Below are 26103 nucleotides of genomic sequence, written 5' to 3' on the forward strand. Positions count from 1 at the left end.
TTCTGTGGGTCCTTTCGCCTTTACTTACCTGCTTTGCCACACCTAACAATTCAGAAGGGTGCCACCCCTGCCCCATTGGGTCCTCTTGTGCTGCCCCCAGCCCTTCCTCCCTCCACAGGCTTCTAGACTCCCCGTCCTTCATTCCCATCTGCCACGTGCTCCCCGGTCTTCAAGGCCCTCCTCTGAGCCTCCCTGGCTTCCCTGAACCCCCCTCCGCCACCTCCCCACTCCTGGAGTATTTCAGAGGGCAGGAAGCAGGCACCGAGCAGAGCGCCCACACCTCAGACCTCCCTGCATCTCCTCAGCCCCAGGCGGGTGGGCACTTACATCGTTGCCCTCGGTCTCGAAGAAGTCAAACTGCAGGGAGATGCGGTACTGGGTGGGGGCCACCAGCTGCCAGATGCAGTTTTTGTTCGGAGGGTACTCCTTGGGCCAGCCCGGGCTGGTGATGGAGCCGTTGAGCTTGGTGAGGAAGCCGCCACAGGCCGCTGGAGGGACAAGGGAGGCGGCGTCACCCACCACAAGTCCCCCACCACGAATCTGGAGAAGGGCACGGGACGTGGGCTGTGGTGCGTCAAAGAGGAGGCATGGGTCTGTGGGTTCCCCCAGCCCGGGGGCTTGTGGCTGATCTCTCTGGGGTAGAAGGTAGAAGGGGAGGAGGCAGGGTGGTAGGGGGTGTCATCAGAGTACGAGGAGCTGAGGAGTTGCGTGGCCACTTCTATCTTCTGTGCGAGAGAAAAGGCCAGGCATCTGCTTAGAGGGAAGAAGGGGAGAGAGGGGCTCCAGAAAGGCAGTGCCAGATGGCAGGGAGGACTAGGAGGAGGGTGGGGAGGCAGAGAGGACTGCGAGAGGGGCAGGGAGGAGCAGGAGGAGGGTGGGGAGGACTGAGGGGGAGGCAGAGGGGACTGGGAATGGGGCAGAAAGGACCAGGAGACACAGAGAAGGAGCTGCTCAGAGGTGAGTGGAGAGAAGCCGGGCACCAGATCAGGCTGAGCTGGAGTCGGTTAGCCAGAGAGTATTTCACTAGCCTCCTGGGAACCTCTGTGGGAGGCTGAGACTCAGTGGCTGTCCGAGAACAGTGGTTTCCAAATTGTAGATCTTGACCTTCTGGTGGGTGATGGAATCAATTAAGGTCAGCATTTTGAAAGAAGAAGAAGAATGAAAACAAAGCCAAACCAAACGAGTACCTCATACCTGGTCACAGCGTGTTCTGAAGGACTGAGACACACCATGTACCCGTTATCCATGGGCAGGGACAAAAGTGCCCAGGAACCCTAGTCTTTCCAGAAAGGGGTCTGTCCACGGGCACAAGAGGTCCGGGCTGCAGGGTGTGTGGGGGGGGCGAGTGGGCGGCCTGGGGGCACTCACCCTCGCAGCGGCGCTTGTCGGGGGCCAGCTCGTAGCCCGGGTCGCAGCTGCACTTGTAGCTGCCCAGGGTGTTCAGGCACCGCTGCTCACAGCCCCCGCGGTTGGGCCGAGAGCACTCGTCCACCTCTGCGGTTGGAAGGAAGGGGTGTCAGGGACTCCCTGTCCAGGGCCTGGTTCCTTCCTCCTGCCCTCTGCTTGAGAGCCAAGTCCAGGGCTCCTCAGGCTCCTGGGACCACCCCAGCCCCACTCCAGTGGGAGGAGGTTAGCTGCGAACCTCCCTTGTTCGCTCACCTCCAGGGCTGTGGGCCTCCCCCCAACCCCCGTCCAGCCCTCCATGGCTGCCCAGAATGCTACTCGGTCCCCAAGGGATCCTGCTTATGACAGCCCCAAAGGGACAGACGGTGCCCTGAAGGAAGGGACAGGAAGACTCCACAGAGCCTTCCTTCTGACCATGCTGGCTAGGCTGGCAGCCACCACCAGCCTCTGGTGCCTCTCATGAGGTCCCCTGGCTGAGTAGGGGACTTTCATCTCTCCTCATGCTTTCATCTCTCCTTAATCCCTACGTGGAACCTGTGATGGAGGGGCTGTTACTGTCCCCATCTTACTGACGAGGAAATGAGGCTGGGGCAGAATACCCTGCCCAGGATCACACTGACAAAAGGTCCACACTGCCTTGCCTCCGCCCTGAGCTCCCATGGCACTTCCTGCCTCTCTGCCTCACCAACACTTCTTCTGTACAAACTTAGACTTTAAGGAAACTCCAGAACTGTTACGTCAATTCATAGTTGAGCATCTACGGTGAGTCAGCTACTTGTACCTAAGTTTGGCATTTACTCAATGAGGTGTGGAGTTTTTCGGTGGGACCATAAATTCAAAGGCAAGGTGACAAGGTCGACGCATCCCTCAGAGGGTCTGTGTCAAGTGAGTGAATGAGGAAGCGATGAAGCCGTGGCTGCACTATTCATAATGGCCAAGGTGTCCACCAAAGGATGAGGCTAAAGCAAATGCAGGCTATGCACACAGTGGCATGCTATTCAGCCTTAAGAAAGAAGGAAATTCCGCCATACGCAACAACGTGGATGTATCTTAAGAAAATTGTGTTAAGCAAAATAGGCCAATTATGGAAAGTCAAATTCTGCATGATTCCACTTACATGAAGTATCTAAAATAGCCAAATTCATAAAAATATAGTGTGGAATGGTGGGTACCAGGGGCTGAGGGAGGGAGAGATGGGGAGTTACTAATCACTGGGCATAAAGTTGCAGTCAGTCGAGGAGATCTGTACAACCTCGTGCCTGTGGTCGGCAATACTGGATGTACACCTCAGTGTGTTCCGAGGGTAGATCTCAGGCTAAGTGTTCCATCACCATCAAATAAAATTTAAAACATAAAAAGAAGGAATGAAGGAGGTGGTTTGGCCAGGGAGAGGTGGGGGAGCGGGGAAAGAGGCACCTTTGAAAAAGTTGACAGCGAAGCCAGCTTTGTTAATGGACCCGTCAGAGACGAACTTGAGCCAGAGGCGGCTGGACGTGCTCTTGATGTCGTCTGGCTTCTCGTAGCCGCAGTAGCGCCCGATGAGGGTGCTGCTCTCACTGTGCCCGTCGCGCACCTCCAGGTAGTCGTAGGCACAGCTGTCGTGGCGCTCAATCTGGGGCGGGGGTGGGGGGCTCCGTCAGCGGGAGGAGCTCTGGCAGCCCAGACCCAAGCCCTGGAGCCCGCAGAGAGATGGGCTGTCCCCGGGGGTCTCTGACCCACCTCAAAGGACTGGAAGGTGAGGCCCACATGGAAGCCCTCGGACACCTGGATCCGCCAGATGCAGACTTTGCTGGGCCGGTAGTCGTCTGGGTAATTGGGCGACTGGATGTGGCCATTGTCTTTCTTCACATCTCCCCCGCAGATGGCTTTGGGGACATGGGGTGAGGTGGGAAAAAGAGGACATCAGTCAGAATGCTGTGCCCTGATCAAGAGTCCCTTTCCTCAGCCCTCCCCACTTCCCCCACAGCTGCCCAGTGCCCCTGGCCCCAGCCAATCCCGCTGGAATTTCTGCTTCCTCCCTCATGGGCCCTTCGGGTGACAGGAGGGAGTGGTCCTAGGGTGTCCAGAGACCCCACCTCTGACGTCCCCCCTCCCCCTGCCTCGGTACCTTCATAGACGGCAAAGAAGCCCTTCCCGACCCAGTTGCTGCTGCTGCGGAATTCAACCCAGAGGCGGCTGTCGGTGGAGACGATGGGCTCGGGGAGTTTGCCCCCGCAGAAGCGGCCTGCACAGGCGGTGCAGACAGAGGGGCAGTGAGGCCCGAGCAAGTCCCTCTCCCTTCCTGCATCAGAGCTGCACCTCCAGGAAGCCCTTCTTTGGGGGACTCGGGGGCTCTGACCCTGGTCTGCACTTGACATACATTCCCAAGGCCACTGACCCCCAGTCCAAGGTCCAGCTTGGCCTTGAAGCGCCAGAGACCAGTCTAGAAGGTTTCATGCACTTGAGAAAAAAGATACGACTGTTTCTGGGAGGAAACGTGACTCCTCGCAATAACCAGCTGTACCTGCACTTCATTTACTTCTTAAAAAGAACATCACCATCGTTACTTGTCTTTGCTGATTTGCTCTCCACGCAAGCAAGTAATAACTAAAAGCAAACACAGTGTTCTTTGTACATTACAAAATGTTTTCATTTGCTCAAATGCAGGGGATACCACGGGACCCCAAATAAATCCCAGAATCCAGGGACAGGGTCAGAAAATGTCCCCTTTGAAACAAAACCCAACAAGAATCCACGTAAGTGGGTAAGGCTGGCCATCGGTAGAATTCTTTGTAGTAAAGAATTGACTGGGGATGATTTGTGTGTTCCTAATAAGATGCGTGTTTCCCAACTTTCAGCAACGGACGGAGGGTGCTGCCCTAGGAATGTAAGTTATGAAAAAGAAACTGCAATCTTGGAAACGCTGACACTTCTGCAGTAGGAAGTGTCGTAGACAGCAGCTTTGAGTGACTAATAGGAAAAATTCCAATATCAGAAACTGGCGGGAGAAAAGAGATGGTTAGCAAGGATCTGTAGCCTGCTTCAGGCTCAGACTATGGGACAAAAGTTCTTTGTTTTTTTTTTTTTTTTGGTGGGGGGGTAGGTAATTAGGTTTATTTATTTTTTTAATGGAGTTACAGGGGACTGAACCCAGGACCTTGTGTATGCTAGGCACGAACTCTACCACTGAGCTATACCTTAACACCCCACCTCCCTTGACAAAAGTTCTAATGCTAATGAGTGGTCCTGGGCCACTTAGGATCATGTCTAGATTGGAGAAGAATTTAGCCCCTCAGGCCTGATGAACACCTCTCTTTGCTCTAACTCTATGTCCATTACAGCATCTTCTGTCTTGTGGTTCTGACCTCCCCCTCCATCTATCCCCCAACCAGACAAAGCATCCTGTGCAAACAAGTTTGGGCCACTGTGCCAGGTATGTAGCTCCCGGTCAGATCTTGCAGACAGAAAACAGAGCCCCTGAAACTGCCACGATGAGGAAGAGAGCCTGGAACCGTGGGGATGAGCCTGTTCAACTCCCTCTGTATACTCCCCAACCGGTACACTGAGAGCCCCCTTCCAAGGGAGGCCTGGAAGCCCGCACCGAGGACCCTGCAGTCCTGATCGGGAAAAGGACTTGCCCAAAGTCACACAGTCAGTGATGGAGCCGGCAGCACTGACTACACCGGGAAGCCTGGTGTTCGTGCCAGGGTGCCGCCCGTGGCCAAGTGCAGGATGAAGGGAGTGTGATGTGAGTAGTTCTAAGAAGGAATCAGCTGTTGGAGGAGGCACAGGTGGGCTAGCCGTTACCTCGGAGGGGCGCTTTCCTCCAGAAGCCGTCTCGGACCTCCACGTAGTCGTACCAGCACAGACGGCTGCGGTACAGGTCCATGGATGTGAAGTTCAGAATGATCTGGGGTAATGGGGGAGGAAGAAGGTTATGCTGTTGCCCATACCCCTCTGGCCTTGCCCACCAGCCCTATGACTGCTGCCTGCCTTGCAAGGTGGTTTGCCACGGATAATAAATAGTTAAGGGTTCCAAAAAGGAGCTCCTGGCCCAGATATGGCACCCCCCGCCGCCGCCGCCCCAGCCATCTGCCAGTTCTAGCCAGCATTCTTCCCAGATATCCTGAGCCAGGCCTCACTTAAAATGCACAGCCTCGATGAATGTTTGCGACCCCAGGGTCTCGTTTTACTGATCTCCTTGGTAAAGGGCCGTTGCTTAGGGTTAAACAAACCCAGCTCTCCCCATGGTCAACTTAAATAATATAAATTACAGCATCTGTAGAGGAGAGAGGTCTCCTTGGTGATAGGAAGGGCCCAGGGCAGCATGTGGGTCCTGGGGGGTCTGAATGGGAACGAAGGGTCCAGAGAGGAAAGGCAGAGGGAGGCAGGGCTGAGTCACCCATCATCACATATTTACTGAATGCTGATCCTGGGCAGGGTCGTGCTAACTGCTGAAGGGAGTACCAGGTCTGGATGCCTCCCGTGAATGATTTTAAGATATGTCCCTGTCAAGGGGCTTAGGAACTAGAAGAATAAGACGTAAGTATGAAAAGACTCCAATCACACAGGCCTAGGTTTGACTCTCACCTCTGCATTTCCTGCTGTGAGTCCCTGGGTAAATCATACAACCTCAGCTATCTGGTGCATAAAATGAGGAAAGAGCATGTCACCCTGACACTGCACTCCATACGTACAGGTAGTGCCCTAAGCACTTCCCGTGCATGAACTCATTTTAGCCCCCAAACCCATCAAACGCTCACCCAATCTGGGAGGAACGTTTGACACCTTGCGAAGTACCAGTCTCCCCAGCTGGTGGGCATATTAGCAGGTAGAGGAGCAGACGTGCTAGGAGGGCAGCTGCTTCCTGAGTAGTTTCCAGAGTGAGCCCTGAAGCCCAGCAAGCAGGGACTCCAGACAACGGCCCCCCGCCTGCAAGCGGCGTGCAGCGGACACACGATGGCCCACCTGTTAGGTGCTAGCTGGGTGCCCTGCTGGAGTAGAAAGGGGCAAAGAGGGTCTGTCTCCCCCCTGGCTCACTGCAGAGCTAGAGGCCAACAGAGTGGAGGTCAGAATGAAAAGGACCCCACAGCGGGTGCTGGCGGTTGTGGTCTGCAGCCTGGGTCAATGCTGTGACTGGTCAAGGAAGAGCTTCTGGCTCACGGCCGCTCTCTGACACCGACCCTGTCAGAATGCTTGGTGATTTCAATAACCACCCACACGATCCTTCCCATTTCCTGGCTTCTCCGTTCCCTGACCTCTCCCACCCTCCCCCTGCCCCTTCTTGGCCACCCATCATGCCCTGGACCTTGTTATCATCCATCATCTTAAGTCCAAGGACCACGCTTTCCATCCACATGCCCCAGTCTTTCCCTGCTCACCCTCTCTGTACACAGAGCTCAACAGTCCTTTCCAATTCTCTACAACCTTCAAGCTACCGCGAATTTCCACTGCCCTGCCACCGCCATGTACTCACATCTCTCCTGACCTAGCTTGGAACTCACGGTCCACTCTTCATCTTTTCTTCTGATTCATACATGAGTTTAAATGTGTTTATAGTTGGGGGGGGTGTGCTTTCATTAACTGTAGCACCCTCAGCTGTAAGCAAGTGAGAGCACGTTTTGAAAAGTATGCTACGTTACTCTTGATGATTATTAATCAGGGAAGGAGGAGGAAGGGCGTTATTATTATTATCATAAAAATACAAGTCCTGGCATTTTGCAAAACTGAAGTTGAAAATCTATTCTAGCTCTTAAAGCCCGTGTCTTATTACACAATGTTTCATCTTTTTAGAAAATGACCAACTATGATCACAGAGGAAGTTTAATTCACTATGGGATCCTCAGTGTACAGTCACGTAATAGTTGCTTACCAAATATCTCCTGAATAGAATTTTGCTTTTAGGAATTCATTCTACAGCTACACTTGCCCAAGTTGTATAAAGATGTAAGTTTCAGGGTATCTATTCTGGTAATCATGAAAGCTTGGAAAAACCGAGCATCCACCAAGAGACCTGCAGGGAATGATTAAATAATTAAATTAAGGGAAATCAAGATGATGGGATAAGTAGCTACAAAAATGACTAAGGGAGATCTATATGTGCTGACATGGAATGATGACCATAATTTATTGCTGTGAAAGGCAAGTTACAGAAGACCACACACATACACACACACGTGCATGCACGCATGCACACGCATACCTAGAAGGGTCTGGAGAGACCTAGCAAGCGTTACCAATGCTCAGGCTCCTCTGAGGAGTGGGATTTGGAAGACAACCAGGGGGAGAGCATTCCCTTTTTACCTTACGCATTTCCATATTGCTCAGAATTTTTACAACATGCATATGCTATCTTTCTATCTAACAAACAACAAAAATATCTTTTAAAGAGTGGCTGGATGGAGGAAGGAAAGCAGAGTGCTGAGAGAGGGCTCCCTTGTTCCTAAACTTGCACCCTTAACCCCCCTTAACTCCGTGTGGCCTCCCTGGGCCTGCCAATCAATTCTGCTCAGCAGCTGTGCTCAAAACAGCAGCAACTTTCCCTTCCTCCTGGAAAACAACCCTGGCTCTGTCCAGAGAGGATGAATCCAGGCCCCTTGAAGAAGAAACCACGCCCACAGGGTCCACCCGAGACCTCCCAATGGGCAAGAGGAAGCAGAGGTCAGCCTCACGCGGGAGGAAGAGACCTGTGCTGGCGGTCGGGGCATCCTACAGGGAGGCCCAGCCGTGGCTATACTGAGACCGGAGGTGTCTAATTAAGAGTTGTAACAACTTCTGTCGTGTGGAAGCAGCTGTGCTCTGGTGGCAGCGGCATTGCCCTTTGCCAAGGAAAACCCGGCCAGTTCCGCCTCTTCCTGGCTGGTGACTCCCGCCCGTGGCTTGACTTTATGCCTCAGTGTTTTTGTCTGAAAAATGACCTTAACGACACCACTCGGGAAGTCGGGGGTCAATGAGATACGGGGTGTGGGGTCCCCAGGTGCGGCCTGTGTGGGAAGTATTCCATGCTTGTTGGGTGCTCTCAGGGAGGAGGTGGGAGAAGAAGCTGAGCCTCGGGGACCCACTATCTGGCTTCAGTCTGCATGATCTTAGGCTCATCATTTAACTCCTCTGGGCCTCCTCTTCCTTGTTTGTAAGATGGTGCTAGTACCTGCCTGATGGGACTTAGGGGAATTAAATTAATGCATGTAAAGTCGACAACATTGTCTGTCACCGGTGTCACACATACATGTCACTCATCCATACAACGGTGTCCGCCACTCATAAATGTTAATTTCATTCCTGGAGTTGAGTTTGCTCAGATGGTTTGATATTTGGTTCACATGATGGTCCAGACCAGAACCCAGGAGGCAGATGGGGCTGACCCGGGGAAGCTGACCAGCAGTTAACTCATTTACTAGATTGGGACCATAGCATGATAATAGCAGCTAACATTGCTCGAATCCCCACTATGTTCTAGGCAGGGCTCTGAGCGCTTTATGTACATTCACTTGTTTAATCCTCGTATCAACCCCACGAGGGAGGTACTATCACCAGGCCCATTTCACAGGTGGGGAAACAAAGGCACAGACAGAGTAAGCAGCTTCCCCAGGATCATACACCTCGGGAAGAGCACGGCTGGGAGCCACTCAGGCACTCTGGCTCTTAAACTTACGCCCTTAATCTCTGTTCCATGTGGCCCTCCTGGGCCTACCAATAATTTTGCCCAACAGCTGTGCCAAGGAGTGTCAACTTCCTCTCCATCCTCAAAGTCCCACGCCCTACAGAAGAAGGAATCAGGAGAGGGCCAAGCCCAGGCCTTGCAGAGGAGGGCGGGGAGGAGTCACCTCTGCCCAGCCTGGGGATGGGAGGTGGGGGTCAGGGAGGGCATTATAGAGGAAGCAGAATTTGGGTTGGACCTTGAAGAACAGGCAGATTATCAGAAGGCAGGGATGGGAATGAGAGTGGGACACTGCCAAATCCAAAAAACATGTTGAAGTTCTTATCTTCTTGGCTCCCCTGCAACATATGACTATGGTCTCCTAAAACCACTTCCCTGCTCATAAAGGAGTTGCCTTCATTGTTTGGGAAACATTGCAAATCCTCTTCAGGGCAGTTGCTAAGTACATGCGGTGTAAGGGCTTGGGGATCCTCAAAGAGGCCCTCCAAAGTGGGTCTTTCTCCTGTTTGACATCCCTCTGACTTGCATCATTGTGTAAGATAAGAGTGATGCATCACTTGCATTTCTGGCAATAAGCTGAGAACCGGAAGGCAAGTGAAAAACAACCTCTCAGCAGCCAAAAGAGATGTCAAAGTCCATCTGTTAACACAGGTGGATTTAAGGTTTACTGTTGAGAGAGTAGACTTTGGAGTCAGATAGTCCTCGAATTGAAGGCTGGCTCCACCGCTAGTCCCTCCGTAAACTTGGGCAGATCTGCTCACGCCCTTGGAGCCTGAATTCCCTCTTCTCTCCAGCAGGGATAACAGTGCCTACGTCACAAAACTGTTATGAGGAATAATGAGATCATGCCTGTAAGATGCCTGATACTTTGGCACAAAATTGTTCAGTAACAAAGAGTGGCCGTTCCAATTTTATGACGCCATCCTCTTCTGACTCCCCAGGCTTTCAATGTTCCCTGTCCCCCAGGGTTCCATCTTTGGTTTAGTTACAGCTCTGTGATTTCATCCAGGACCGTGGGTGGGTTTTACTTTTTGGATTTCAACAACCACGCATTGGTCATACTCCTGCCAATGGAACAGGAAAGAAAGTGATGCTCTACCCTACTCTGTGCTCCTCGGGGCCAGGGACTGTCTCATGCACCTGTCCATCCCCAGGGCCGGGCCAGTGCCTGGGGCTTTAGAATACACAGAGTACTGAAATCGCAGATTTTGAATCGTAATCCAGGTTCTACGAGATCTTGCGCAAGTCACTTAATTTTTCCAAGTTTGTTTTCTCACATGCAAAACGAGGCTAACAGTATAGCTCCCAGCCTATAATGTTGTGCTAACTAAGAGACATAACACATGAGGAATTTAACACACGCCTGGCCAGTCAAACGCCCGATAATCATTAGTTGTTGTTATTACTATTATTATCTGCAGTGTGATTTCCAAAGGCTGGAAACCCTCAGCAGAGGAGTGAAGGAATCCAGGGCAAGGTCACCACAAGACTGCAGAAAGGACTGCAGTTTTTAACTTAGATTCAGAACAAGAAGAACAAGGAAGGGGTGTGTTCACTTTTGAGGGAAGACGGTAGAAAGATAACCAGGATCACTCCACTCTCAGCAAAAGTCTGTTGTAAATGAGGATGAACTTCAAGGTACAAAAAAATAAAATGAGCGGAGTTGGGAAAGGACGCGGAAGCCCAAGAATATAGGAGAGGCAGTGAGTGCCTCTTTAAACTGGCTTTTGTCTCTAGGCTCAGAGATGACATCAGAGGACATTCAAATAACTTGCAGATGGGATCAGTGTCTGTAATCTTGAGAACTCGGAACAAAATCTTCCCCAGTTTTCAAAAGGGGCGTGTGTGTGCGCGTGCCTGTGCGTGTGTTGGGGGGGGGTTTGGAGTGAATTCTGAGAACAGCAAACCACTGAGTTGAATGTCAATCCCCAATTAAACAGATGGTCTGTGACCATTTAGAAAAGAAACATTTGATTACTAGAAGGCAGTTTGGGTTCACTTGCAACAAGGCATGTCAGACGAATCTCACTTCCTGTTTAAAATGAGTTTTACCAACTGATGTAACAGTGGATTTGTATCCGTAAGGAAATCCAGGCACATATTCTGCATTTATTAACCACTTCCTGTGCCAGGGATATAAAGATGACAAAGGCCTGGTCTCCAAGGCAGCTCACATTCTGGTCAATAAGGTGGTGACCTGTGGCTGGCTGGTAATGACATTCAGTGTAGTCATAGCTGGTGGCATGTCTCCACCCAAAGCCTGCGGATGACTGGGTCAACGTCAGTTCAGAGGGAGATCTTGGATCTGCTTTGAATCATGTCCTGTTCAATGTTTTGATCAAAGGCCAAGTTCAGAAGACCCAGAAGACATGCTTATCAAATGAGCTCATGACAGAGTGAGGATGGCTACCTGTTGGATGGTGGAATTCTGATTCAAAGTGATCTTGAGAGCTGTTGGAATGAGCAATGTGACCAGTAATAAAATCTAACCCAGCTCAAGGTTGCACTAGGACATTCAGTAACACGTTCCTATCAAGGGAAATAAAGCCTTAAAGCTGACTCTTCCGAGCAATAAAAATACGAAGGACATGGAAGGTCCAGAGGTGGGTGAGAGGTCCAGACTCCGCGTGGAAAGCCTGGGAATTGATCTGGGAAGTGTCTAGAAAATGCCTGGCATGTAGTAATTGCTATCCACGAGTTAGCCTTCATATGTAAAAGCTCCTCATCATCCTATAGGGTGAGTGGGTTTACGTTCCCCAGGTAGGTTCACTCACAGCCACGTGGACTAAGCCCTCCGAGGGGATGCTCAGTTACCTTCTCCCCAGGTGTGACTGAGATGCGCCATACACAGTGCATGTGGGCAGAGTAGCCGTTGGGGTACTCGGGGGAGGAGAAGTTGCCCGTGCTGTCTTGGAGGGTCTCTCCGCAGGCTGTCAAGGAAAGGAAATGACTGGGTTGCTGGCTGCAGGCACCCAACCCCCTTGCCCAAACTTTTGGCTTCCCCGCCCTGAGTCCTGGCATCTTTAGAGGGCAGGAGGATGGCTGAGGAGAGAAGGGAGTCTGTCCCTTTAAGATCCACCCTCTTCTCCTCTCCATTCTACCTGGTGCTGCAGGATGCCCTGTTGTCAAGGCTACATGGGTTCCAGAGTTGAGGTCAAGCTCCTTGAGGAGAGGGAGGATGTGGGGGGCTCACTCCCTGAGAACTGCTCTGTGCTCCTCGTTTTCTGCTCCTACTGCCCCTCACTCTCACAGACCCTCAGAAGGTCTCGGCGTCTCCCCACCTGATCCGAGCCCCAGTTTGGGTCTGTAACTTGAACAGTGCCCCTCCCAGGGTGCCCCTCCCCTGACATCAGGCAGCCTTGGCCTTTGCTAAGTCTCACAGCTTCAACCTTCTTGGCCCCTGGGCCCTGCCCTCCACCCAGCCCTGGCCCGTCCCTCCCAGCCCTGACCTGGACACTTGTAGAGCTTGCGAGCCTGGGCAATGTCCCCCTTGCTGAGCCGGGTCCTCTGGCCGATGGGAGGCTTCACCCCGTTCACCTCGTACTTGGGAACAATGGTGTCCAGGAAGATGCCCCTGAGGAGAAGAAGCCCAGCCTGGGTGAGAGTCTGATGGGAGGAGGGCGGCTCGCCTGTGTGCACCCAAGGTCACGACCCACCGGAGCCCAGACATTTCTCAGCAGGGTCAGGGACGGGTGGAGACATCTCACCCTGTCATTACACTGCCCACTGACTAGCAGCCACCCTGCTCCGTGGCAGCCACACCACAGGGCCTGGGGGAGTCCCAGGAACACTTTGGGAGGTCGGGGACATGGACCCAGGTGGCCCTGGGAACCCACTGGTGCTCTGGCTCAGTCTGGCCCAACTCCCAGCCCCAGAGAGCTGTGGACCCCTAGCCATTCACGCCTCCAGCCCCGCCTGGCCCTGCTTCTACGGCCTCCGGTGCTGATTCAGCCCCGACTACACTTTTCCCAGGACTACCCAGGGCCAAAGCTTTGCCCGGCTGGCACAGGCTGCTCCTGATGGCACCAGGGGCAAGGCCAAAGGGCAGGTTCCACTGTGGCCAGACCAGACCCTGGGGACAGCTCCACCAGCTCCTGATCCATCAGTGTCTCCTGTCCCTCCCAGTTCCCCATGAGGCTACAGCCTGGATGTTTCCATCTGGGAGGAGCAGAATGAAGGGGAAGCAGGCACCTCCCCAGGGCCCCTGACTCACACCCAGCTGGGTGGACCTCAGCAGGGGGTGGGGTGGGATGTGGTGGGAAATGTACAGGGGGTGGTCTGTGGGGGTGGGGTGGGATGACCTCACCACCCTTCCTTGGTCTCTGTTTCCTCAGGTCTGGAGGCAGGAAGAGTGGGTCTAGAAGGAGCAACTGAAGAGAGGGGGAGGGCCAGTGTCTGGGAGAGCAGAGAGAGAGGATGAGGACAGAGCCAGGCATGGGAAAGGCCAGGGGAGCCTGAGGAGGAGGAGGGGCCATTTCCCACACTCTTCTAGGGAGAAGCTAGGATAGGGAAGGCTGGGCCATCACCTCTGGGGGTTCTGGCTGTGATTCTGGGAATCTCAGCCCAGGATAAGAGCAGGTGTATATGAGCTTGTGGGCTGGGGGAGGGGGCTGGTCCAGGGCAGGAGCCAGACTTTGTGCAGATCAGCCTATTACAAAAGGGCAGACCCATTAGAAGAATGTGGCCCCTCTGGCTGACGTTTGAGGGAAAAGCACAGCTCCTTCAGGCTGACACACTTCTGGACCCACCGCACACCATGTGGCTGCAGAGCAGCTGGATTTCAGCCTCTGGGGCCAGATGTGCACAGTCCTAGGCAAAGGCCCTAGGCTCCCTGAGTCCCAGCCCTGCTATGGAGCCACTGAGGAAGAGGACAGCAGAGCAGACAGCAGCCACGGGTCCTCTGCTTGGGGGCCACAGCCACCCAGAGGCCTGCTCTGGTCCTCGCCGACTAGTCCAGCACGGCAGACTAGTGCAAAGCGGGAGACCTGCAGGGCCCATCTCTCACCTGGAGAACGTGTTCCGGGCATAGTGCATGATACTGTCAAAATCATAGGTCTCCCCCAGGGACTCCACCTCCTGGACCTCCATCTTCAGGAAGTTATACTCCTGCCCTGCAAGACCAGGAAAAGAGTGTGCGGGGTGGTGGGAGGGGGCAGACTGTGCAGGAGCCAGTGCTGCCTTTCCGAGGTGGGGAACAGGGTCCTTCCAGCACTTGAGAGGTGCCCCCCTGCCTGAGGGTCCGGGCAGCAGCGAAGGGAAGCCTTGGGGAGGAGTGGGTCTCTGGAAGTCTGTCCAGCAGAAGGGCAGGTGGGGATGAGGGCCTGCTGGAGGGAAGGCTCAAGGCAGGATGGGAAGGAGGCTCCCATTTCTAGAACCATGGAGAGATGAAAGCAGTGAAGAACGGAGGAGGCCTGGGGAGAGAGGGGGGAAGTAGGAAGGGAGGGAAGAAAGAGCAGAGCGAGGAGAAAGGAGATAGAAAACCCCCTTAGAGAACCGAAAAGGCAAAGAGCAGTGGGTAAAACTGAAGAGAGTCTGAGGTGGCGTGGGGGGTGGGCTGACCCCTCCCCAAGCCCCACCCCACAGGCCAGGGGGGTTCTGGCTGCTCCAGATGCCAGGACCTGGACCTGTCCCGGTCCCCCAACTGACAACTGATTCGCAGTCCCTGAGCTGCTACTGGCCCGGAGGAGATGCCTCAGGGGTGGGGTCTGGACCCTGGGTAGGGGTGTTACTACCCAGCTGGTTGGGACAAAATGCTGAGCTGACCAAAGGTGATGGCTTGAGGGAGCAGCTCCCACCCTGACCAGGGGCCCTGGAGGGGGAGCTGCACAGCGAGCCCAGGCAGGTGGAGATGTATACCTGGCTGGATGTTCTCACGGACGATGGAGACATGGCGGTCTCGGTCGGGCCGTGTGTGCTCATGCCAGAAGCCGATGACATGACCCAGCTCATGGACCACGATGCCGAACTTGTCACAGTTCTTGCCGATGGAGATGGCCTGGGGGCCCCCACCGCGGCGGCCCACGTAGGAGCAGCACCTGGAGGGCGGGGCCAGCTCAGGGGGGCGGTCCCGAGCTGGGGGAGTGCATCCACTCAGGGGCCGGGCGTGGCTGCCAGGGGGGCCAGGGAGCAAGGGGTGGGAGAGGGACCCGAGCGCTGGATGCTGGGGTCTGAGCCACATCTGGAGCAGCTCCTGGGGAGATGCCCCATGGCAGGAGGGGACAGATGACATAGGGCTGTGCCCAGATGGGACAGCTGCCATGCCCAGGACGGAACATGGGTTGGGGCGATGGCCGAGGGTGCAGCACCCAGGGGCCCCTGCTCACCCGCAGGGTCGATAGGTGAATACGATATAGCTGTCCTCATCAGTGCGCTCCAGGAAGGTGACACAGGTGTGCTTCTCCCAGTGCCTCATGGCCTGCCGGAAGACTGCCCTCTGGCTGCCTGCCAGGACAAAGGAGGCCAGGCTGTCACAGTGTCCATGTGGGCCCACGGCTAAAGATCAGCCACTCGGCAGACAGGCAGAAGTTACCACGCATGCATGAGGACAGGCTGCTCCCTGAGGCCCCTGACATTGTGCTCACCAGTGAAGTTTCCCCCAATGACAAAGGGGATGACCCCATCGGGCCACACCCGCTCTGGTCTGGATGTTGCTGCCCGCCGGCTCCGGGACCTGCCTCTCCGTCTCCCGTGGCTTTTCCTCTGAAGCTGCCCACTAGTGCTCTGGCAGCTGAGTATGGAAGAGTTTCCTGAAATTGAAGGAGGAAGGCACTGGTAAGGGAGGGAACGAAGGGCCGGACAGGGGAAACGAGTTACAACCAATGCGCATGATTTCGGGATTTTGCCCACTCAATAAAACTTGTTTCTAACCCCAAATCAATACCTTCAGCTCTTTCAAGGTCACTTGCTGCCACGCACAGAGCAGTGAAAAATGTGAGTCACCCAACGTGTGTGATCCCAGCTGAGCTTGGACAAGGCGACAGGCTGCCTTCTTGTTTCAGCTCATGCTGTAAATGTGTCTTTTTCACGATCTATTTAGTGCCGCTTTTTTTTTTTTTTTGCATTTTTGTGCTTTTTGTTGGTGATTTCACTGTTGAAAATGATTTTCCCCTCACCCTGCTGCAGTGCTGAAGTGTTGTCTAGTGTTCCTACCTGCAAGAGGGCTGGGATGGACCCTATGGAGACGACACCTATTAGATAAGCTTCGTTCAGGCACAAGTTACGGTGCTGTTGGCCATAAATTCAATGCTAACAAATCATAATACATTAAATAAGGTGTCTTTAAACAGAAACACACACAGGACAGGGTTACGTATTGATGAGTTGATGAAACGTTGTGACCAGAGGCTTGCAGGAACCTAACCTCGCATTTCTCCTAGGAGCAATGGTTTAGAATTGGCTAATTCAGTGTTGGCAGTGACTTTATGGAATAACTATAAGGTTATTCTGTAACTCTACTCATAGCCACCACAGACAGTGAGAATTGACAGTAAGTGAAAAAGAACTGCGGTGTACTCATTTCCCCAGCTTTGCAGGGGACCCGAGACTAGGAAACATTCCCTTCTCAGCTAATAAAGCTTCATACTTGTGGAGCATACAGAACTTGATGTTTTCCTGATGTATTCCCAAACGTACGTCCTCAGTTAACACAGTAGCTCTCTGGGTGGACTGGGTGAGTGTCACTATGTTTGACAGACGAGGAAACCAAGCCAAAAGATTGGCTCAAAGTCACATGGGGGGTTAGTGGCAGTCACAGATGATCCAACATCTCTATTCTGCTTTCCCCTTGTCCCATGTCTGCTAGTCACCACCAAGGTCAAATAAGCCTTGCTAGTTACCAGGTCACCAGGTCACCCTCTAATGCCAGCTGCTCTCTGGGGTAGTTTGACCTTTACTCCATGGGCTGCCCATGCCAGCATCCTCCCTCATGCTGGACAGGACAACTGTCTGGTCCCATCAGCATGTGTCCCAGGTGAGAATCCCCCCAACTTTGGCAATGGGAGAGCTACCTGTGGGCAGGACCACGTTCCAGAGCAGTGAGAAGGCTGGACAGAACTGGGCCAGCCCAGGCCCTCATCCCTCCCATTCCCTCACCCATTCTCAAGTGCCAGGCCAGGCTGTGAGGCACTTGGACCCATCGCTGACCTTGAAGAGCTTTGAGTCCAGCTGGGGAGATAGACATAAACAATTGCAATGTGGTTTGACGATGGAGATGCTAATGGCGTAAGTCCAGAGTAAAGACAGAACAGCAAACAGAGGCACCGTCATGACTGGGAGATGACCAGGGAAGATCTCACATGAGAATCTCTTGAGATGGGCCTTGAAGGATGTGTAGAAGCTTGCAAAGTGCGAGCAGAAGGGGAAGCCAGGAGGGATGGTAGTGTTGAGTGAAGAGCCTTGGATTTGGAGTGAGAAGGCTGGATTCCTGTCCCAGGTCTGCCACTGACTAGCTTTATGATTTTGAGCAAGTCGCATTACCTCTGTGCATCTTAGCTTCTGTATAGGCAGTCCCTGACTTCTCATAGTTCGACTGCAGATTTTGGGGGGGTGGGTGGAGGAGGTAATTAGGTAGGTAGGTAGGTTTGTTTGTTTGTTTACCTATCTACGTGTTTATTTATTCAGAAGAGGTACTGGGGAATGAACCCAGGACTTTGTGCATGCTAAGCACACACTCTACCACTGAGCTATACCCTCTCCCCTCAACTGCCAATTTTTCCGACTTTATGATGGTATTAAAGTGATACACACTCAGTAGAAACCGCACGTTGAGTTTTGATCTTTTTGAGCTAGTGAGACGCAGTATGACCCTCTCTCAAGATGCTGGGCTGAGGTAGACAGTGGCAGCTTCCAGTCAGCCAGGCCATCACCGGGGTGAACAACTGGTACACTTACAACCATTCTGTACCCAGATGACTATTCTGTTTTTCACTTTCAGTACAGTATTTAATAAGTTACATGAGAGATTCATCATTTTATTATAAAATAGGCTTTCTGTTAGGTGATTTTGCCCTAGAGTGGACTAATGTGAGTGCTCTGAGCACCTTTAAGGTAGGTTAGGCTGAGCTATGATGTTCAGTAGGTTAGGTATATCAGATGCATTTTTGACTTAAGATATTTTCAACTTACAATAGGTTTATCAGGTAACCAACCCCATCATAAGCTGAGGAAGAGCTGTATCTGTAAAGCAGGAGTTGTCCTGACCTATCTTTGAAGGTGGCTGGGGACAGTCAAGTTAGATAATGCTTTTGAAAGTACTTTGTAAACTGCATGCAAAAAGAATGTGCAGCTCCCAGGGACGTCTGCACTTACTATTGCTCAGGGGAAGGGATAAAGGTATCCCAAGGGAAGACAGGCTCTTATGCTGGGTTCAAGCTCGTGGCCTCTGTCCTGGGAAGGCCTGGCTGGGAACAGGGAGGTTCCTTGTCGCTCCGATTCTGGGACAGAGGAGGGCCGGCCTGTACTGAATGTACCTGCAGCTTTGATGGAAGACCTGGGGGTTGCACACTGTCTGAGATCCGCAGCCTGGCGCACCTGGAAAGCCCTCAAGTCCTCCTCGTCCAGGGCGATGTCCCCAAGGAAGGCAGCTGGAGAGAGACAGTGGGGCGAGTTAGTCCCCCTACCCAGCACTGACAGCGCGACCCCGTGGGCACAGCACCTGGCCCCTACAGCAACTGACAAAGGAGAAGGGCAGTGGCGGACTTTGAGGCTCTCTGGGGAGACTCATGCTCATTTTTCAGGTGGAATCCCAGCAAAGCTGATGCCTAGCCCCCACTAGACTGTTAGGTCCTCAAAGACGCGGTCATGGCCTTTACTCCCACATTCCTTAGCAAACGTTTAGTAAGCATCTTACTGCGGGCCAGGTGCTACTCCAGGAATTAGCAAGAAAGGATAGGTCCTTGCTTCCAGGAAGCTGACCTTCAGCGATACACAGTTAAATGTGGAGGTCTCGAGAATTCCAGGAAGGGATGGGTGCTACCAGGAAAATAAAAGGGGGTGAGAGCATAGGGTGTCTACTTTGTGGGTCCATAGCCTTGGCATGGTGCTGAGCGTGTGACGTGCACTCAACAAATGCCATTTCAATTACATGGAGGAGAGGATCTGAATACAAACGGGAGCAGACTGGAGTGTTAGGGAAGCCAGGACACCTAAAGGGCTTGGAGGAAGATGCTTAACAGTCCTCATAGGATTCCTATTCTGAGTCTCAGGGTCTCCGCTCTAGAGGAAAAAGGGCCTGAGAGAAAACAGGCCGCCTAATAGGCCATTTTGACTTCTGGGGGGAGAAGTTTCTGGAGAGATGGGCTAAATAGTCTATCTGTTTTTTGAGAAATGGAGGAGGCCATAGAGCTGAGCGCTTTGGAAGGAGCTCAGATGCCCGCTTCATGCTGGGCTGCGGTGAGGGAGGTGGGAGGCTGAGCGGGGATTGGAGATGGAGCAGAGATCAGCCTCCCCGCAGCTCCACTCATGGCGACATCTGCTTCTCATCCCGAGTGCTGCACAGGCCTGGAGGGCAGCGTTACACAAATTGTTTTAACCTTGGGGCCTTGCACACAGGTTTCCCCTCCCCAGATGGCCCACCGGGTGGACACACAAACACACACACACACCTACTCATCACACACAGAATCGGACACATGGGTCACTGTTCCTGCAGACACACGGTGACATCCACACCCATGCCATCAAGCACAGAGCTCTGCAAAGTCCCAGCGACACCCCTGCACACACAAGCAGCACCCAAGCCGGAAGCCTCTTAGTAACATTTGTTCAAGTGAAGTTAACACGTCGATATTCTTCGGGCTGACAAACACACACTCCTCGCCAGATGTGACCTGGAGCGGGCTGGGCAGAATGTGGGAGTGACTTTAGCAGTTATCTAGGCCAACTTTCCATTTTACAGATGTGGAAAGTGAGGCCCAGAAGGGCAAGGATTTGACTGAGACCACGCGGCTAGTCACTACAGAGGCTGGATTTATGACTCAGGCCTCCTGATTCCCAGTCCAGTGCTCAACGCACTCGTTCATCAGCTGGTAAAACCCGTATTGAATATACACACACACAAAAATAGATTTGCACTCAGGTACACACATTCACAAAAAAATACACACCCCATCCCAGACAGTCCCCAAAAACACATGTGCAGGAGCTCCAACACACACAAACCCACTGCAGGTTCTAAACCCATTCAGTCGGCAACAGCAGCAGTAATGACACCTTAAGTAAATGTCTGCTGAAATTAACATGGTGCTTTCCAGTTGACAAAGTGCTTTCATATTAATGAATTCATGAACCCTGACCCACCAGGGACATGCCCATTAAGCGACATTCCAACCATGCACTTGCCTAGGAGTGCCCCATTACAAACTCTTTGAGAGACAACCTAGTGGCTAGATTCAAGCCCACCTCCCTGACTTGAGAGATCAGAACACTTGGATGTGAGATGGGAAATGACTTGGCCAAGGTAACCAGCTGGTAAGTGGCCCAGAATTTCTTCCTCTACACGGGAAAGATTCTCTTACTGAAAACATCACCCGTGGTGGCCTTGGCTCAGCAGCTGATGGGACAGCAATACAGGGTGCTTCTTAGCTGACACGCAAGGGTGGCCTTAGTAAGGATATGGGATGAGAGGTACCCCCAGCGGGGGTGGTGGTGGGTCCCATGTGCCAATGTCCACACAGGCACTCATGTGCCACCTGAATGTTCCCACATTTCTGTTCACCTTGTACCTTCACACTGACAATGCACTCCAAGTTCACGCAGCCACACCTGCAGGCATCACTGTGTTCATATGTGGCTGGACGTTTATTTAGACTCATCTTTGGACAGAGCAGCAAAGAGCAAGGTCTTTGGAGTCAGGTAGACCTGTCTTTGAATCCCAGCTTACCTACTTCTGGCTGAAAAGGCATATAAACTTCTAAACCTCAATTTTCTCGTCCTTAAAAAAAGAGCTAATAAAAGACTGTCTCCTAGGATTACTGTGGGAAATAAGGCATGTAAATAAAGCATCTAGAACAGAGCCTGGAGCATAGTTAGCACCCACTAAATGGCCACTGTTAATATTATCTCAATAATAACCTGTAATCTCAAGTTCAGCTCTCTACTTCCAAGGGCGTTCTGTTTCACCCACCCTGGCCTCCGGGCCGAGTGAAGCCTCCAAGTGCTCAGATGCAGAGCCTCAGATTCCAAGCACAGAGGCCACAGAACTGTGCTGGCCTGCAGGACCAGGGCAGCGTGGAGGGCAGGGCCAGTGGAAGGCGGGACAGGCCCTGGGCTAGCCATGGAGCTCACTGCGGTGGGGATGTCATGACTGAAGAATGCGTGGGAACGGATTGGGGGTGAGGAGAAACAGGGTGGGCAGGAGAGCCCTCTGGCCAGGAGCTGGGCCTGAAGGTCCTGTCCATTTGGGATTCCCTCCCGGAAAGCTAGGGAATCTGGATGCTGGAGAGTCCAGGATGCCCCTCCTTACCCGGAAGGAAGCCCAGGGTCAGGGTCAGGGTCAGGGTCAGGATAGTAGTTATTTTCAATGCAGGATCAAAAGTGTTTGTTTTGTTTTCTGACTATAAACCAGCCAGAAATACTCATGGCTGCTCCATAGCCAAGCTCCCCAAGCAGGAGAGAAAAAGAATGAGCTGCACCCCATGTACCCATTTTTCAGGTCAGTCTCTTGACTCCAGAGTCTCCTCCCCTTTTGGGAGGAGGGAGAGGAACCTGGATGACGGGATGGAACCCCGACACCATATGTACCAGGGACATGCATTTCCCATCACATAGCTACAAGCCTCTCGCTGCGGGGGACACACTTAAGCTCCTGGAGGTTTTTGCGTGTAGTCACAGGTACACATGTATGCCCTGGTGCACACTTGCTGGCACTCAGGTGTACCCACACGCACAGCTGAACAGACTCGCCCACAAAGCAGGAGCGTACCCACAAATGTGCAAGAGCACACCCTTGACTGCTTCCCTGCGAAAGCCCTAGTGTTTTCAAACACGAAGAACTGCAAGGGCGCACCCCATTTCACAGGCCACACCCCCGAAGGAGAAGGGCGCCTTTGGAAGCGGAGAGGGGAGAAAAAGAGAGAGGGAGAGAGAAATCAGCTGATGCCGCTGGATAGCCTTAGGATAGTCCTTAGTGGCCTGAGAAGTGATGCATTCCGCTCCCTCCCCCAATACCTCGTCCCCAAATCTCTGGAGAAACTAGAATCTTTGAGAGTTCCTTCTTCCGGGGGAGTCTCATTGGTCCCCCTCCCTCTGGAGCCCAGGAAGATTGGGAGACTTTTCCCCCTCCCTTGGGGCACCTAAAAGAGAAGGTGAGTCAGGGAGCAGGGTAGAGGTGGGTGGGTGACTCATTCAGAGTGTCTGGAGGGGGAGTGTGGTCTGGCAAGAGAAGGAATTACTTCTCAACTTCCAGAGCCTACAACCTACTCCTCTGAGGCCCCCTGAAGCCCAAACCTGGGCTCCAAAGCCCCTGGGATGAGGATGCTGACAAGGGCTGGTGAGCTACGGGCCCACTTCACCTCCTAAAAGCGGGCCTCTGAGCTGCTACCTGAGGCTGAAGTGAGGTCCTCACTGGCTCAGGAACAGTCTCTGTGAGCTTCTCTGCTGATGGGAGCACCTGTGTCCCAATTCCCATCGCCAAGGTCTCTCCCAGAGCCCTGAAGGTCACTATCAAGTCACCTGGGGCAGCCAAATGGAGTGGGGAATCTTGGGGAAGCATCCTCTTGGTGGTCTGGCATCCCCCATGTACAAGAAATCAGGGCTGACTTGCAATCTCCCTCGGGGGGGGGGGGGCTTGGTGGAACCAGCTCAGAGCCCACACAGGCCAGCTTGGCTTCCTGCCCATTGTTCTGCTCTTGCCCAGAAGATCTGAACCTCTGGGCGTCAAGGGTCTCCATTCTGTCCTTACTGCAACAGTAACCATAACTCTCGACAGTGACACCAAGAGGTGACCTCAAATGAAGAAGCCTGGCTCTCCTGAGAGATCACAGGTGAGCCAGGGTGTAATGGGGCTTTCATCCTTGGTCCTCTAGAGCCTGGGGACCTAAGGCCTGAGGGTGTCAGTGTGGGGTCTTACGGAGTCAGGACAGAGGGAGGCAGGGCTGTACCAGTCACACCCAGCAGAGAGGCCTGGTCTGACCTTGGCCTTGACAGGCTCTTGGGCCCTCTTCGCTACCCCCAGGCCTGGCCCAGCTCCCCACGAGCCTCGCTCACCCTCCTGGAGAACTTTCTCCAGAGTCTGTATTTGAAGTTCCAACTCAGCTAGCCCCACCCTAGCATGAAATCTGAAACTAGGGAATAGAGCCCTCAGCCTCCTGCTGCTCCAAAAATTGAAAATCGCTCCAATTTCCAACTAGCAGTGAAATACATAGATTGGCTTCCGACCTATCCTTTAAGGCCTTGCCCCAGCCTTCCTCCTGCACGAAGTCCTCCCAAGCCTGCTGTGATCGCTGCTTCTCTGCCACCACCACCACTAGGGCTGCAGAGGGCAGACAGGCTCCTTGAGACTTAAGGGAGCCTTCCCTCCAAGGTGGCACATAACATACCTTGGTTTGTGCAGTTGGCTACATCCGCATACGTTTTGTGCCCTTTCTGGACTGAGGGCAGGGAGAAGAACTTACAATTCTCCGTATCTCCCCAAACACCAAGCCCAGGGCCTGGCATCTCTAGGCACTCAGTAAATATAGATCAAGTGAATGAAGGACAGGGTCAGGGAGATACTCCCTTTTCCTGAAAACCTAGCCTATTCCCTCAAAAAAGAAAAAAAAAAATGAAGCGCGTGAGGCACAGAAAACGGGGTAGGCCACCAACATTTATTTAGTGCTTATTGAGTGTTAAGCTCTAATACGCATTTTATTTATGTTCTCACAACTCAATCCCTACCACCAACTCTACAGGGAAACGTATTAGCAGTTCCATTTTACAGGTGAGAAAAGCAATGTTCAGATACAGTAATTAACATTCCCAAGATGCTACGGCTAATGAGTGGTGGGTCCAGGATTGAGAGCTAGGACCGTCTCCCTCCAAAGCCCACGCTCTGTCCACTCAGGCTCATGTCCACCCCAAGCCCATGAGAAAGATGGCAGCTAACGTCCGGTTTCCTCACAACCCAGCAGGGGTGGAGGAGGAAGGGCTGGGGGGATTGGCTTCTCCTCCTCCCACTGGAAAGTCCCCCACTGCTGCAGTTTGCTGTGATCTAGCCACCCAAAGAGGGGTTCCTGGGTCAGGACCAGAGCAACCTGCCCCCAACCCCCTGTGCCCCCAACTCCAGGCACTGTGCCACTGTCCCTGGCTCTGGCTATTTGGAGACAGTCTGAAGTCAGAGGCAAGAACTTGAAGAAAGGTTCTGATATCTTATGCCCTGTGTGTTCTCATGTCCCAGGCAGCCAGTTCAGGGTCATCCAATCAGGCAAACGGCTGGAGTGCATGACCATCTGGTCACTCTAGGGGCAGGACCGCTCTGGGCCCAGTAGGAATGAAGGGGTTACACAGGGTCTTCAAGGACAAAGAACACACACACATATACACCCAGGGCCCTGACCTGGGCTAATTGGCCTCCAGGGTCTGTGGATGGAGAGAGCTGATACAGAGTATCTGAGTGCCCCTAGTTCTCCCTTTCCACCACATCTTGGCCTCGGTAGGGGCCTCTTCTAGCACACAAGGGCAGAAGTAAATCCCCCTCCTAGGCTGGCTTCTCTGACTTTGACAGCTGTCTCCGTGGTCTCAGAAAGCTGCTGCTGCTGGTGAGGAATATGCATCCCCAGGGAGCATGATCTCAGAGGATCCCTTGAAAAACTTTCTTCTTCCACTTGGGCTGGGTGGGGGCCTCAGCAGACCTGCTCTTTGGAGAGGTAGGCCTCCCTGAACCCAGCCAGACAGATGTGCAGACTCAGGGAAGCCCAGACAGAAAGGCTGGAAAACACCAGTGTGCTGGAGCCCAGGATGGGGGAGAAGGGAAAAGTGTGAGCGCGCGCGCGCGCGCACACACACACACACACACACACACACACACACAGAGGAGTTTGGCCCAAAAAGTTTCCAGTAGGAGGAAAAGCCTCCTTGGCCGCAGGTTTCTCCCGGGACCGGGACCGGGACCGGGACCGGGACCGGGACCGGGACCGAGGAGGAATTCTCTGGGAAAGACCATAGGCAGTCGCAGCAGCTCCCACTAACAGCGGCAAAACTTCAGTTCCTATAATTCCTCCAAACTTCCACTCCCTCTCTTCCTCTTTCTTTTGTTCCCCACTGCATTGCCAACCAGGCAGCTCCCGGCTTCCCACACCGGACTGTCCTCCCCCAACCCCGAACTCTCGGCAGCCCGCGCCTCCCTCCCGGCCGGGCCCGCCCGCCCGCGCCGGGCCCTGGCGCCCCGGGGCCGGCCGGCGGGGTAGGGGGCGCCTACCCGCCTTGCAGGGGTCTTTGTAATTGAGGGGCTCCGCGTCGTCCTCCTCCCCCAGGTCATAGGTGTAGTCGGCCAAGTCGAGCGGCCGGCCCGGGCGCGCGAGCAGCAGCAGCAGCCAGAGCAGCAGCGGCAGCGGCGGGCGGGCCACGCCGGGCATGCTGGCGGGCGCGGCGGGCGCGGCGGCGGGCGCGGTGGCGGTGGCGGCGGCGGCGGCGGCGGCAGCGGCGGCGGCGGCGGGTCGCGCCCGGACGCGGGAGCGGGCGAGAGGGGAAGCGGAGGACTGGCGGCGAGGGGAGGGCGCTCCCGGCCGCCCGCTCTCCCCCCGCGCTCTCCCTACCTCTCCCCCTTCCCTCTCCGCGCCCTCCCTCCTTCCTGTCTCCCGCCCCCTCTCCGGCCCGGCTTCTCCGCTCTCCCTTCCCTTCTTTCCGTCTCTTTCCTTCTCTCCCTCCCTCCCTCTCCCCCTCGTTAGGGAAATGAGCTCGCTGGAGGGCGGGTTTTCGCCGGGAGCTCGGCCCCCCTCGGGGCCGGGACCGTGCTCGGCCGGGCCGGGACGCGCGCCAGCCGGAGGCGGGGAGGGCGCGGAGCCGGCCGGCCGGGAGGGGGCTCCGGCGGCGCGGGGCGCGCGACGGCGGGGCCGGGGAGGGGGCCGCCGGGCCCCGGGGGTTCCCGCCCG

General features: G+C 54.0%; 1 protein-coding gene across 3 annotated transcripts in view; it reads right to left on the bottom strand.

The window, feature by feature from the left end:
- The window catches only part of BMP1 (bone morphogenetic protein 1), a 38417-nt gene extending 12600 nt beyond the window's left edge, over positions 1-25817 (bottom strand). The window contains exons 1-14 of one of the 3 annotated variants that reach the window (XM_032471198.1): positions 25431-25811; positions 18508-18621; positions 15622-15786; positions 15364-15481; positions 14897-15075; positions 14046-14151; positions 12490-12614; positions 11855-11970; positions 5191-5293; positions 3512-3628; positions 3124-3269; positions 2821-3016; positions 1369-1494; positions 328-488 (exon numbers count right to left, since the gene is read on the bottom strand). In XM_032471198.1, coding sequence (XP_032327089.1) covers positions 328-488; positions 1369-1494; positions 2821-3016; positions 3124-3269; positions 3512-3628; positions 5191-5293; positions 11855-11970; positions 12490-12614; positions 14046-14151; positions 14897-15075; positions 15364-15481; positions 15622-15786; positions 18508-18621; positions 25431-25587 — 1929 coding nt within the window. In that variant the 5' untranslated portion in view covers positions 25588-25811. Of the gene's footprint in view, positions 1-327; positions 489-1368; positions 1495-2820; positions 3017-3123; positions 3270-3511; positions 3629-5190; positions 5294-11854; positions 11971-12489; positions 12615-14045; positions 14152-14896; positions 15113-15363; positions 15482-15621; positions 15787-18507; positions 18622-25430 lie in introns of those variants that run through there. The other 2 variants (XM_032471200.1, XM_032471199.1) reach the window with 2 other exon arrangements.
- Between the last annotated feature and the right edge of the window lie 286 nt (positions 25818-26103).

This window comes from Camelus ferus, chromosome 31 (genome assembly GCF_009834535.1).
Source record: "Camelus ferus isolate YT-003-E chromosome 31, BCGSAC_Cfer_1.0, whole genome shotgun sequence".
Taxonomy (NCBI): Eukaryota; Metazoa; Chordata; class Mammalia; order Artiodactyla; family Camelidae; genus Camelus; species Camelus ferus.